We start from the raw sequence: 15468 nt of genomic DNA on the forward strand, positions 1-15468 counted from the left end.
CGAGAAGCTGTTGCTGAAGAACAGGGGAAGGGTGTGGGATTGAGGGATAGGAAGAAGATGGGGTTGAGGGACATTAGGGAGAAGGTGGGGACTGAGGAGCATGGTTGAGGGATATGAGGTTAATGTGGGATTGAGGGATATGGGTTGAAAGTGGGAGTTGAGAGATATGGGGAAGGCCTGGGATTGAGGGATATGGGGAAAAGGTTGGGATTGGGTGATATGGGGTGAAGGTGAGGTTGAGGGATATGGGGAAAGGGTGGGAGGCTGGGTGTACTGAGTTTGAGGAGAGATTGACAGAGGGGAGGAATCCTACTGGGAGAATCAGAGATGTAGAACTGGTCTGAGTTTTTTTTTCATAGAATCACTATAGTGTGGAAACAGGCCATTTGGCCCAACCAGTCCACACTGACCCTCCGCAGAGTAACCCACCCAGACCCATTTCCCCCTACCCTATTACTCTACACTTACCCCTGACTAAAGCACCTAACCTACATATCCCTGAATATTATGGGGCAATTTAGCGTGGGCAATCCACCCTAACCCACACACCTTCAGCCTGTGGGAGGAAACCGGAGCACCCAGAGGAAACCCACGCAGACACGGGGGAGAATGTGCAAACTCCACCCGAGGCTGGAATCGAATCCAGGTTCCCTGGCGCTGGGAAGCAGCAGTGCTAACCACTGAGCAACCGTGCTTTTATCGGGGACATACCCAGAAGGACGGTTTCACACCGGTGGTTCCAAACCGAGAGGGGACAGGAACATGGAAATCAAAGTGAAACCAGACCTGACTGCAGGAGGGAGAGGGGGAAGAAAAACAAAGGAGTGTTAGTCCTGGGAGGATTGAGCTGAGAGTGTGGATCCTTCTCACCCTCAGATGTTTTCGTCTTGCTCCATTTGGTTGCATCTATGCTTCGCACTGCCGCCTCACAGCATTGCCGGTTCGATTCCACCCTCAGACGACTGACTGTGTGGAGTTTGCACATTCCCCCCGTGTCTGGGTGGGTTTCCTCCGGATGCTCCGGTTTCCTCCCAAAGTCCTGTGAAACTTGAAAGGGTTTAGAAAAGATTTACCAGGATGTTGCCAGGGTTGGAGGATTTGAGCTATAGGGAGAGGCTGAACAGGCTGGGGCTGTTTTCCCTGGAGCCTCGGAGGCTGAGGGGTGACCTTATAGAGGTTTACAAAATTATGAGGGGCATGGATAGGGTAAATAGGCAAAGTCTTTTCCCTGGGGTGGGGGAGTCCAGAACTAGAGGGCATAGGTTTAGGGTGAGAGGGGAAAGGTATAAGAGACCAAAGGGGCAACTTGTTCACACAGAGGGTGGTACGTGTATGGAATGAGCTGCCAGAGGAAGTGGTGGAGGCTGGTACAATTGCAACATTTAAGAGGCATTTGGATGTGTATATGAATAGGAAGGGTTTGGAGGGATATGGGCCGGGTGCTGGCAGGTGGGACTAGATTGGGTTGGGATATCTGGTCGGCATGGACAGGTTGGACCGAAGGGTCTGTTTCTGTGCTGTACATCTCTATGACTCTGTGTGCAGGTAAGTGGGATTGGCCATGGGAGATATGGAGTTATGGGGATGGGATGGGTTCATGTGGGAGGCTCTTTGAAGAGACAGTCAGGCTCAATGGGCCGAATGGCCTCCACCTGCACTGTCAGGTTCTTGCCCCAGTTAGTTCCATTCCATTGCAGGTTAGATTTGAACAATCCCAATCCCTCTGAGAGGACAGTTTCTAAATACCGCCTCCTCCCTGCCAGCAGTCTGATTACACACAGACACTTGGGGGGTCTGTAAAGAGGGTGGGCAGATTCCACGGCTGATTGAAATGAAAACGATGGTCTTTCCCTGAGAGCTGGCTCCAGGTAGAAACCAGCAAGAGGCCAGTTCAAAACTGGCCTTACCCAAAGTGCAGCTGAACATCACTGTCCCAGTGAGACCTTTTCGGGGGGGGGGGGGTGTCCTGTACAGATCGGGATGGTGTGTCAGACAAAATGAGAGCCCACTGCCAACTCACCCCACTCCCTACTGCCCACAGGAAACCCCTGCCACTTCCTCTGGTCCATCCAATCATACCATGAGCACTCTGGCTGTGTTTCTCACAGGGTATGGGTGAGGCTGGCAGGGCTGGTGTTTGTTACCTGTCCTTAATTGCCCCTTGAAACTGAATGCCTCGCTGGGCCATTTCAGAGGGCAGTTAACAGTTACCCCCCCCCCATTGTTGTGGGTCTGGAGTCACGTGTAGGCCAGACCAGGTAAGGATGGCTGTTTTGAGTGGTGCTGGAAAAGCACAGCAGGTCAGGCAGCATCCGAGGAGCAGGAAAATCGACATTTTGGGCAAAGGCCACTCATCAGGACTGAAGCATTCAATCCTGATGAAGGGCTTTTGCCCGAAACGCCGATTTTCCTGCTCCTTGGATGCTGCCTGACCTGCTGTGCTTTTCCAGCACCACTCTGATCTAGACTCTGATCTCCAGTCTCTGCAGTCCTCACTTTTCCCTGGGTAACAATGGCAGTTTTCTTCCTGAAAGGACATGAGTAAAGCAGATGGGGGTTTTCTCCGACCATCAGTGTTTGTTGTCATGGTCACTCTCTCTGATGCTTAAATTTTTCAGAATGTTTTTATGAATTTCCAGATCACCAGCTTGTGTTGTGGGGTTTGAACCATCTGCACAGAGTCCAGTCAATTCTGTGATAACTCGAGTTTCTTCAAAGCGAATTGGCTACGATGTGGTTGAAGGATTTGGGCTGTTAGTTGTAGAATGCGAGCTTTCCTTACCTGTATTGTCTCGAATGTGATTCCTGTCCCAGGAGCTCAAATGGTGCTGCTATTACATGATTTCCTTGTAATGCAGGATTGCACGGGAGTGGGACAACTGTGTGTTAACAGAACAGACAGTATGAGTGCAGGCACCCGAATAATTAGCTCAGAGACGTTCACACTATGCTGCTGGACCTTCCAGTAGTGCACCTGAGTAAGAGGCATTATCTCAGAGGCTAGTCTAGGCCTCTCCACACAACCCAGGGGCTTCACACTGGCAGACAGGAACGCACACACAGGTGTACTCAGGTACACAGGTCAATGTGTTCTTCCTAACTGCAGCCAGAGGGGAGGGGGGGGTGTACGGCCCACTTCTGCCCCCCACTAACCCTACTCAGGAGATGGACATGGTACCCGGACCCTTGAAGTGTGGCCCTCAGAACCGTGTTTGAGCTCAGTGCAGGGGTGAGGAAGCGACTCCCCAACTGAGAGAGGCCCCCTCCTCAGGAAGGAAATGGGGAAAATGTTTCTCAGTCCAGAACATTAGTGGGATCACACAGACATCTAACCATGAAAACCACTGTGAAGGAAGCAATTTAAACGGGTCCGATACGGATGGAACAGATTTGATGGGCAGAAGGGCTGACAGTTGTTGTTCATATTGTTATACGGTCTGTCCAAGATTCATCGCACACGTGTTGGCACACACGCAGCTGCAGGTGTGTCTGTGTCTGCGCAGGAAACTTCACACTCCAATCCAGAACTTACTCATCAGTCAACAGCGAAAAAAGTGTTGTTTATTGATACTCCACTTTATCCCACTCCATATGACCCTCACTGGGGTACACTCCCACACACACTGACTCTCACTGGGGTACACTCCCACACACACTGACTCTCACTGGGGTACACTCCCACACTCACTGACTCTCACTGGGGTACACTCCCACACACACTGACTCTCACTGGGGTATACTCCCACACACACTGACTCTCACTGGGGTACACTCCCACACTCACTGACTCTCACTGGGGTACACTCCCACACACACTGACTCTCACTGGAGTACACTCCCACACACACTGACTCTCACTGGGGAACAGTCCCACACACACTGACTCTCACTGGGGTACACTCCCACACACACTGACCCACATTGGGGTACACTCCCACACACACTGACCCTCACTGGAGTACACTCCCACACACACTGACTCTCACTGGGGTACACTCCCACACACACTGACCCTCATTGGGGTACACTCCCACACACACTGACCCTCACTGGAGTACACTCCCACACACACTGACTCTCACTGGGGTACACTCCCACACACACTGACCCTCATTGGGGTACACTCCCACACACACTGACCCTCACTGGGGTACACTCCCACACTCACTGACTCTCACTGGGGTACACTCCCACACACACTGACTCTCACTGGAGTACACTCCCACACACACTGACTCTCACTGGGGTACACTCCCACACACACTGACCCTCATTGGGGTACACTCCCACACACACTGACCCTCACTGGAGTACACTCCCACACACACTGACTCTCACTGGGGAACAGTCCCACACACACTGACTCTCACTGGGGTACACTCCCACACACACTGACTCTCACTGGAGTACACTCCCACACACACTGACTCTCACTGGGGTACACTCCCACACACACTGACCCTCATTGGGGTACACTCCCACACACACTGACCCTCACTGGGGTACAGTCCCACACACACTGACCCTCACTGGAGTACACTCCCACACACACTGACTCTCACTGGGGTACACTCCCACACACACTGACTCTCACTGGAGTACACTCCCACACACACTGACTCTCACTGGGGTACACTCCCACACACACTGACCCTCATTGGGGTACACTCCCACACACACTGACTCTCACTGGGGAACAGTCCCACACACACTGACTCTCACTGGGGTACACTCCCATACACACTGACTCTCACTGGAGTACACTCCCACACACACTGACTCTCACTGGGGTACACTCCCACACACACTGACCCTCATTGGGGTACACTCCCACACACACTGACCCTCACTGGGGTACAGTCCCACACACACTGACCCTCACTGGAGTACACTCCCACACACACTGACTCTCACTGGGGTACACTCCCACACACACTGACCCTCATTGGGGTACACTCCCACACACACTGACCCTCACTGGGGTACAGTCCCACACACACTGACCCTCACTGGGGTACAATCCCACACACACTGACTCTCACTGAGGTACAGTCCCACACACACTGACCCTCACTGGGGTACACTCCCACACACACTGACTCTCACTGGGGTACACTCCCACACACACTGTCTCTCACTGGGGTACAGTCCCACACACACTGACCCTCACTGGGGTACAGTCCCACACACACTGTCTCTCACTGGGGTACACTCCCCCACACACTGACCCTCACTGGGGTACAGTCCCACACATACTGACTCTCACTGGGGTACACTCCCACACACACTGACTCTCACTGGGGTACAGTCCCCCCCACACACTGACTCTCACTGGGGTACACTCCCACACACACTGACTGTCACTGGGGTACACTCCCACACACACTGTCTCTCACTGGGGTACAGTCCCACACACACTGACCCTCACTGGGGTACAGTCCCACACACACTGTCTCTCACTGGGGTACACTCCCCCACACACTGACCCTCACTGGGGTACAGTCCCACACATACTGACTCTCACTGGGGTACACTCCCACACACACTGACTCTCACTGGGGTACAGTCCCCCCCACACACTGACTCTCACTGGGGTACACTCCCACACACACTGACTCTCACTGGGGTACACTCCCACACACATTGACTCTCACTGGGGTACAGTCCCCCCCACACACTGACTCTCACTGGGGTACAGTCCCACACACACTTACTCTCACTGGGGTACAGTCCCACACACACTGACTCTCACTGGGGTACAGTCCCACACACACTGACTCTCACTGGGGTACAGTCCCACACACACTGACTCTCACTGGGGTACAGTCCCACACACACTGACTCTCACTGGGGAACAGTCCCACACACACTCTCATCTTCACCTGGTCAGAGGTGGACCAGGTGAAGATGAGAGTCAGGTGGAATTTAATAAACAATTCTACTTCCAGACAAGAGAGGGAACTTATTCCGATTATGTCATTTCCATTGGATAATTTGCCTCACGCCCTGTTTCCTGTGAAGACTGTATTCCATCCTCCCATTGTCTCCTGAACTGAGGGTTCCCCAGTATTATAGTCGACAGGACCCTCAGCTGGGTCTGCCCCCGTGCCCCCTCTCTCCCCTCCCACTACAGCAATAGTGTCTCCCTGTCCTTACTCACCATCCCAACATATGCACAGCCAGAGGATCATTAACCTTCACTTTCACCACCTCCAAGATGTCACCACTAAACACACATTCCCCTCCCCTCCCTCGTCCGCATTCCGCAGAGACCATTCCCTCCGGGACACCTGGTCTACTTCTCCTTCACTACGAACACCTCCCCACAGCCCCATGGCACCTTCCTCTGCAACGCAGAAGGTGTAACGCCCATTTCCCTCCCCCGTCCTCACTATCCAAGGGCCAAAGCACACCTTCCAGGTGAAGCCGCAGTTTACCTGCTCTTCACTCAGTCATGTCTATGGCATTTGCTGCTCACAGTGTGGTCTCCTCTGCACTGGGGAAACACTGCGTAGACTGGGTGACCGCCAGTCATCAACGTTCTGTTACAAAGACTCTGAGCTTCCGAAAACCTGCCACTTCAACACACCCTTCTGTTCCCAGTCCAACTTCCACCCTGCCCTTGAATTCATGTGGTCCATCTTGGACCCCCCCACCCCGTCCTCTCCATTTCCATCTCCGGTGACAATCTTGTGACAGACATTTACTGCAAACCCACAGACTCCCATAACTCCCTGGATTACACCTCCTCCCACCAGTATCCTCTAAGAATTCCATCCTGTTTTCCCAATTCCTCCGCCTCCACCGCATCTGCTCGGATGAGGAGACATCCCAAATGTCCACCTATTTCGAACAATGTGCTATTCTCCCCTCTATCACTCAGACAGCCATTCACCACACCTCCTCCATTACCCACTCCAAATGCCCCCCTCCAAATGCATCAAGACCGGTTTCCCCCTTGTCCTCACCCACCACCCCACCAGTGTCTGCATTCAACGCATCATCTTAAACATGTCCGCCAACCCTACCAAGAACATCTTCCCCTCCCCATCCCCTCTGCCTTCCACAAGGACTGCTCCCTTTGATGGTCCTTGGTTTGTGCCACTCTCCCCACCCAATCCCCCCGAACCCCCCCCTTCCCCCCCCTCCCCGGTACCTTCCCATGCAACCGGAAAAGATGCAAAACCTGCCAGTACCCCACTCCCCCCCCCCCCTCACCTCCATCCAGAGCCCCAAACAGTCCTTCCAGGTGAGACAGAGGTTCACCAGCCTGTCTTCCAACCTAGTTTACTGCATCAGGTGCTCCCAATGTGGACTTCTCTACATCAGGGAGACCGAACGTTAACTTAGGGAATGGTTCACCGAGCATCACAGCCGGGCCCATAGGGGCTGATCAGAACTCCCAGTCACCACCCACTTTAATTCCCCTTCCCACTCCCCTTCCGACACGACCATCCTTGGCCACAAGGAACCAAAAAACAAATCGGAGGGACAACTCCTCATCTTCCGCCTGGGCAGCCTACGGCCTAGAGGATTCAACATTGAGTTCTCCAATTTCAAATAACCTCCCTCCCTGTCCCCTGACTCCCTTCCCAGCCCTCCCCCCTCCCTTCCACTCCTTCCCAGAGGGTACAACTCTACCTGTCTTCACCTCTCCCCACTTCACCACCCTGCCCCCACCACCCCCTTTATCTGCAGCTCCCCCTACACCCACCCCCAGTCCTGAGGAAGGGTTACACCCAAAACGTTGACCTCTCCACTTCCTGATGCTGCCTGGCTTGCTGTGTTCTCCCAGCCTCCTGCTTGTCTATCCTGGCCAACCTCTCTGCCTCAGGCTTGCTGCAGTGCTCCAGGGAAGCTCAGCACAAGCTGGAAGAACAGCCCCTCGCTTTCCACTTGGGGACCCTGCACCCTTCTGCACTCAAATTGAGTTCAATAATTTTACAGCCTGAGACACCTCCCCCCATGTCCTTACCCCACACACCAGGTCTTCTTATCACATGGACTGCTATTACACCCAACTCATTGCCAGACACTAACAATCCCCATGAGCAGCCACTCATTCCCCCAGACTGACCTGGACCCATTCTTTGTCTATTCAACTTCTTGTCTCTTTTTGGGCTCTATCTCCTCCCCCCTCCGCCCCACCCCACCTTCTGCATAAATACCGCTGTTTTCCCATCAGTTCTGAAGAAGGGTCACTGGACCCGAAATGTTAACTGTGTTTTCTCTCTGTTAGCTTTTCCAGCAATTCCTGATTTTGTTGCAGATTTCCAGCCTCTGCAGATTTTTCAGTTTGTTCCGTTTTTCCGAACCTTGGGCCTGCTGGATGTTAACAGTGTTTCTTGTTTCCGACTCTCCAGGGATGGAGCACCTGGAGAATGGCCCGAGTGTCTCTGTCGATTATAACACAGCTGACCCTCTGATTCGCTGGGATTCCTACGAGAACTTCAACGCTCAGCGAGAGGACCAGCCAGAGGGTAAGACCCTGAGCCCGCTGCAGGTTCATGCAGTTTGTAACTGACCCTGGGGCATGACCAGCTCGGCCCAGGCCTGGCCGTGTCTACTGCTGAGTCCCAGAGTTCTCCACAATGTTGATGCCAATGGACAGAGTTGCCCTACAAATGGGAACTAGCATCAGTGAATCAGCCACACAATCCATGGGAGCACTAACAGTTCATAGAACATAGAACATTCCAGCACAGTACAGGCCCTTCGGCCCTCGATATTGTACCGACCTGTGGAACCAAACTGAAGCCCATCTAACCTACACTATTCCATTCACATCCATATGTCTATCCAATGCCCATTTAAATGCCCTTAAAGTTGGCGAGTCTACTACTGTTGCAGGCAGGCCGTTCCACACCCCTACTACTCTCTGAGTAAAGAAACTATCTCTGACATCTGTCCTATATCTTCTGGATCAGTGGTGCTGGAAGAGCACAGCAGTTCAGGCAGCATCCAAGGAGCTTCGAAATCGACGTTTCAGGCAAAAGCCCTTCATCAGGTTATTCCGAAACGTCGATTTCGCTGCTCCTCGGATGCTGCCTGAACTGTTGTGCTCTTCCAGCACCACTAATCCAGAATCTGGTTTCCTATCTAACCCTCTGATTATCTTATATGTCTAGATTAAGTCACCTCTCAACCTTCTTCTCTCTAACGAAAACAGCCTCAAGTCCCTCAGCCTTTCCTCGTAAGACCTCCCCTCCATACCAGGCAACATCCTAGTAAATCTCCTCTGAACCCTTTCCAAAGCTTCCACATCCTTCCTATAATGCGGTGACCAGAACTGGACACAATACTCCAAGTGCGGCCGCACCAGAGTCTTGTACAGCTGCAGCATGACCTCGTGGTTCCGAAACTCAATCCCTCTATCAATAAAAGCTAACACACCATATGCCTTCGTAGCAACCCTATCAGCCTGGGTGGCAACTTTCAGGGGTCTATGTACATGGACACCGATGTCTCTCTGCTCATCTGCACTCCCAAGAATCTCACCGTTAGCCCAGTACTCTGACCAAAGCGAATCACCTCACACTTTTCAGCATTAAACTCCAGTTCAAGTTGGGTTTATTCTTGTGTTGTCTGGGATAAACCCCAGGATAACATGTTTTGATTTCAGATGAAAGGTTGAGGAGGGTTGGCTTTCTCTATTGGACCAAGCAAATCCTGTGAAAGGTCACCTCGTCAAACAGATCAGATTACTATCGGCTCATACTGAGAAGAGGCGGGAGGACAGCGTATCCTGTTGGGGGCAAACAGAACAGGAGGAGAGATTTTTAACATGCTGAGATATTCTGCATTCAGAGAGGAAGGGGGATTTGTTCTCTCAGATGGGCTTCATTGGGTGACAGGTTCCCCCACAAAACACAAGGTTATCTGGTTTGGGGTGTACAAAGTTAAAAATCACACAACACCAGGTTATGGTCCGACAGGTTTATTTGAAAGCACTCGCTTTGTAAGACAATTGTGTCCTTCACAACCACCTGATGAAGGAGCAGCGCTCCGAAAGCTAGTGCTTCCAATTAAACCTGTTGGACTATAACCTGGTGTTGTGTGATTTTTAACTTTGTCCACCCCAGTTCAACACCGGCATCTCCAAATCATGGTTCGCAATGTGTGGTGAAAATTGAGTTTGAAAATATTTTGCTGTAACCAGGGGTTGACCCAGGAGCGTAGTGTTAAGGTCAGCTTATCAAGTTCAACTGAAAGGGGCAAGCCATGGATAGTAATGACATGCAGGGTCATGGGGTAACGGGAGGAGACTGGTACAGGGTAATGGAACCGGATTAGTAACAGAGCCAGTCCAGGCAGCATGGGCTGAATGGCCTTCTTCTGCGCAGTCACAGTTCTGAGCTTCTGCATTCTGTGGTAATATTCTGGTGAATCTGTGCTGCTTTGTGAAGAGGAATTCTCATTAGGGCTATGTGTGTGGCTCGGAGGGGAACTTGCAGGGGGTGGTGTTCCCGTGTACCTGCTGCCCTTGTCCTTCTCGATGGAAGTGGGTGTGGGTTTGGAAGGTGCTGTCTGAGGGTCTTTGGTGAGTTTCTGCAGTGCATCTTGTAGATGGTACACACTGCTGCTACTGAGTGTGGGTGGGGGAGGGAGTGGGTGTTTGTGGGTGTGGGGCCAATCAAACGGCTGCTTTGTCCTGGATGGTGTTGAGCTTCTTGAGTGTTGTTGGAGCTGCCCCCATCCGGGGCAAGTGGGGAGTATTCCATCACACTCCAGACCTGTGCCTTGTAGATGGTGGACAGACTTTGGGGGAGTCAGGAGAGGAGTTACTCTCTGCAGTATTCCCAGCCTCTGACCTGCTCCTGTAGCCACTGTGTTTATGCGGTGAGTCCAGTTGAGTTTCTGGTCAGTGGTAACCCCCAGGATGGTGACAGGGGGGATTCAGTGATGGTAACACCATTGAGTGTCAAGGGGCGGTGATTAGATTGTCTCTTATCGCTGATGGTCACAGCCTGACCTCTGTGTGGGATGAATGTTCCTTGCCCCTTGTCAGCCCAAGCCTGGATATTGTCCAGATCTTGTTCCATTTGAACATGGACTGCTCCAGTACCTGAGGAGTGGTGAATGGTGCTGAACATTGTGTAATCATCGGGGACCATCCCCACTTCTGACCTTCTGATGGAGGGAAGGTCATTGATGAAGCAGCTGAAGATGGTTGGGTCTAGGACACTCCCCTGAGGGACTCCTGTAGAGATGTCCTGGAGCTGAGATGACTGACCCTCCAACAACCACAACCATCTTCCTCTGTGCCAGGTATGACTCTAACCAGCAGAGAGTTTGCCCCCTGATACCCACTGATACCAGTTTAGCCAGGGCTCCGTGATGCCACACTCGGTCGAATGCAGCCTTGATGTCAAGGGCTGTCCCTCTCCCCTCCCATCTGGAATTCAGCTCTTTTGTCCATGTTTGACCCAAGGCTGTAATGGGGTCAGGAGCTGGGTGACCCTGGGGGCACCCAAACTGGGCGTCACTGAGCAGGTTATTGCTGAGCAGGTGCTGCTTGATAGCTCTGTTACTGACCCCTTCCATCACTTTCCTGAGGATCGAGAGGAGACTGATGGGGCGGGAATTGGCCGGGTTGGATCTGTCCTGCTTTTTCTGTCCAGGACATACCTGGGCAATTTTCCACATTGTCGGGGAGATGCCAGTGTTGTAACTGGACTGGGTTAGAGTGGTGCTGGAAAAGCACAGCAGGTCAGGCAGCATCCGAGGAGCAGTAAAATCGACGTTTTGGGCAAAAGCCCTTCATCAGGAATACAGCTGATGTTTTGCCCGAAACATCGATTTTCCTGCCCCTCGGATGCTGCCTGACCTGCTGTGCTTTTCCAGCAACACTCAAATCTAGACTTTGGTTTCCAACGTCTGCAGTCCTTGTTTTTCCCTGTTGACCAGCTTGACTCGGGGAGCGGTGCCATTGCTGGGGCGTTGTCGGGGCTGTCACTTTTGCAGGATCTTGATATCTCATACTCTGCAGGAAACGTGGCCAGATCTGACTGAGCTCGGGTTTCCCCTTGCTATTCTGACAGGGCGCCCCTCTGCTGCTGACGACACTGCAGAGAGTGTTAGCTTTCAGACAGGCGGCTGTCCTCCTTTCTCTGCCCTGATGGATGGTGCAGAGGTGCTGATGGGATCGACAGCACCATGTCAGCATAACCAGAAGGAAACCAGGAGCAGGCAAGCAGGATTCCTGGCTCCACCGCTAATCCCTTCGGATTCCCAATCAGTGAGGCTGAATTTGGTGTCAGCAGTGGGCGGGGGCCTTGTCTCAGCTCAGCCCTCTCATTGTCAAGTCAGTACTGAAGATCAGCTGTTGCAGGAGCCCCAGACTATAGGAAGATGTGATGGTCATGGAGAGAGGGTGGAGGAGATTCACTCGATTGGGAGCAGGGATAAGGGAGTTCTGTCAATGGGGAGAGACTGGAGATGCTGGGAATGTTGACCTTTGGGCAGAGTTGGATAAAGGGAGTCAGTTAACAGGAGGGGCTCAAATCCCAATGTGGTTCAGCAGCATAAAAAAACTGTTCCCAGTCATGATCCGCAGCTTGAACTGGGAATCTTAGCAAAGGGAGTGGGATAGAACAAAGAACATTACAGCACAGGAACAGGCCCTTCGGCCCTCCGAGCCTGTACTGATCCAGATCCTCAATCTAAACTTGTCGCCTATTTTCTAAGGGTCTGTATCCCCCTGTCCAGATACATCTTAAATGATGCTATCATGCCCACCTCTATCACCTCCGCTGGCAATGTGTTTCAGGCACCCACCATCCTCTGCGCAAAACTCTTTCCCTGTATATCTCCCCTAAACTTTCCCCCCTCATACTGAACTCATGACCCCCAGTAATTGAGTCCCCCACTCTGGGAGAAAGCTTCTTGCTATCCACCCTGTCTATACCCCTCATGATTTTGTAGGTCTCAAACAGGTCCCCCCTTAACCTCTGTCTTTCCAATGAAAATAATCCTAACCTACTCATCCTGTCTTCATAGCTAGTGCCCTCCATACCAGGCAGAATCCTGGTGAACCTCCTCTGCACCCTCTCCAAAGCATCCACATCCTTTTGGTAATGTGGCAACCAGAACGGTATCACCACAAACTGCCCCAAGTTCCCAAATCTTCATCTCATGATTTGAAAACCTCGAATAGGTCACCCCTCACGCTCTGACCCTCTGCGGCCATTCAGCCCATCAAGTTGACTCCACCACTCAATGTTAGTAAGTTTGCAGATGACACCAAAATTGGAGGTGTAGTGGACAGCGAAGAGGGTTACCTCAGATTACAACAGGATCTGGACCAGATGGGCCGATGGGCTGAGAAGTGGCAGATGGAGTTTAATTCAGATAAATGAGAGGTGCTGCATTTTGGGAAAGCAAATCTTAGCAGGACTTATACACTTAATGGTAAGGTCATGGGGAGTGTTGCTGAACAAAGAGACCTTGGAGTGCAGGTTCCTTGAAAGTGGAGTCGCAGGTAGATAGGATAGTGAAGAAGGTGTTTGATATGTTTTCCTTTATCGGTCAGAGTATTGAGTACTGGAGTGGATGTAGGTTTGCTCGCTGAGCTGCAAGGTTCATTCCCAGACGTTTCATTACCCTACTAGGTAATATCTTCAGTGGGCCTCAGGCAAAGCAATGCTGAAACGTCCTGCTTTCTATTTATATGTTTGGGTTTCTTTGGGTTGGTGATGTCATTTCTGGTGGTGCCATCATTTCCTGTGGTGAAGTCACTTCCTGTTCCTTTTCTCAGGGGGTGGTAGATGGGGGTCTAACTCGATGTGTTTGTTGATAGAGTTCCAGTTGGAATGCCATGCTTCTAGGAATTCTCGTGTGTGTCTCTGTTTGGCTTGTTCTGGGATGGGAGAAAGTGAGGACTGCAGATGCTGGAGATCAGAGCTGAAAAGGTGTTGCTGGAAAAGCGCAGTAGGTCAGGCAGCATCCAAGGAACAGGAGAATCGATGTTTCGGGCATTCCTGAAGAAGGGCTTATGCCCGAAACGTCGGTTCTCTTGTTCTGGGATGGATGTGTTGTCCCAGTCAAAGTGGTGTCCTTCCTCATCCGTATGTGAGGATACTAGTGAGAGAGGGTCATGTCTTTTTGTGGCTCGTTGATGTTCATATATCCTGGTGGCTAGTTTTCTGCCTGTTTGTGCTGTGGGTAGACCCACAATGCCCTTAGGGAGGGAATTCCAGGATTCTGACCCAGTGACACTGAAGGAACGGCGATATATTTCCAAGTCAGGATGGTGAGGGGCTGGGAGAGGAACTTGCAGGGGGTGGTGTTCCCGTGTATCTGCTGCCCTTGTCCTTCTCGATGGAAGTGGTTGTGGGTTTGGAAGGTGCTGTCTGAGGGTCTTTGGTGAGTTTCTGCAGTGCATCTTGTAGATGGTACACACTGCTGCTACTGAGTGTGGGTGGGGGAGGGAGTGGGTGTTTGTGGGTGTGGGGCCAATCAAGCGGCTGCTTTGTCCTGGATGGTGCTGAGCCTCTTCAGTGTTGTTGGACCCATCCAGGGCAAGTGGGGGGTATTCCATCACACTCCAGACTTGTGTCTTGGAGATGGTGGACAGGGAAAAGTGATGACTGCAGATGTTGGAGATCAGAGTCAAAACGTACGGTGCTGGAAAAGCACAGCAGGTCAGGCAGCATCCGAGGAATTCCTGATGAAGACCTTATGCTCGAAACATTGACTCTCCTGCTCCTCGGATGCTGCCTGACCGGCTGTGCTTTTCCAGCACCACATGTTTTGAAATGACGGACAAGTGTTGAGGTGTCTGGAGGTGGGTTACTCACTGCTTCATTCTAACCTGCTGTTGGGGCCATTTGGCAAGTCCAGTTGAGTGTCTGGTCAATGGTAAGACCCCCCCCCCCCCCCCCCCCCGCCTCCTCCCAGAGAATTGGTATGGAGGATTCCGTGATGGGAACACTCCCCCTGCTCCCCGCTCCCCGCTCCGGGACACGGCCCACACTCCCCCCGCTCCCCGCTCCCCGCTCCGGGACACGGCCCACACTCCCCCCGCTCCCCGCTCCCCGCTCCGGGACACAGCCCACACTCCCCCCGCTCCCCGCTCCCCGCTCCGGGACACGGCCCACACTCCCCCCGCTCCCTGCTCCCCGCTCCGGGACACAGCCCTCACTCCCCCCGCTCCCCGCTCCCCGCTCCGGGACACGGCCCACACTCCCCCCGCTCCCCGCTCCCCGCTCCGGGACACAGCCCACACTCCCCCCGCTCCCCGCTCCGGGACACAGCCCACACTCCCCCCGCTCCCCGCTCCGGGACACGGCCCACACTCCCCCCGCTCCCCGCTCCCCGCTCCGGGACACAGCCCACACTCCCCCCGCTCCCCGCTCCGGGACACGGCCCACACTCCCCCCGCTCCCCGCTCCCCGCTCCGGGACACAGCCCACACTCCCCCCGCTCCCCGCTCCGGGACACGGCCCACACTCCCCCCGCTCCCCGCTC

At 52.9% G+C, this 15468-nt stretch overlaps 1 protein-coding gene across 1 annotated transcript in view; it reads left to right on the forward strand.

Moving 5' to 3' along the window:
- Window positions 1–15468, forward strand: part of tns1b (tensin 1b) — an 816333-nt gene that overhangs the window by 565224 nt on the left and 235641 nt on the right. The window contains exon 17 of the mRNA XM_087988578.1: window positions 8364–8480. Within this exon, the coding sequence (XP_087844704.1) occupies window positions 8364–8480 (117 nt within the window). The remainder of the gene's footprint in view (window positions 1–8363; window positions 8481–15468) is intronic.

This window comes from Chiloscyllium plagiosum, unplaced genomic scaffold, assembly GCF_037043375.1.
Source record: "Chiloscyllium plagiosum isolate Xiang-an unplaced genomic scaffold, Cpla_swu_hap1 HiC_scaffold_7, whole genome shotgun sequence".
Classification (NCBI taxonomy): domain Eukaryota; kingdom Metazoa; phylum Chordata; class Chondrichthyes; order Orectolobiformes; family Hemiscylliidae; genus Chiloscyllium; species Chiloscyllium plagiosum.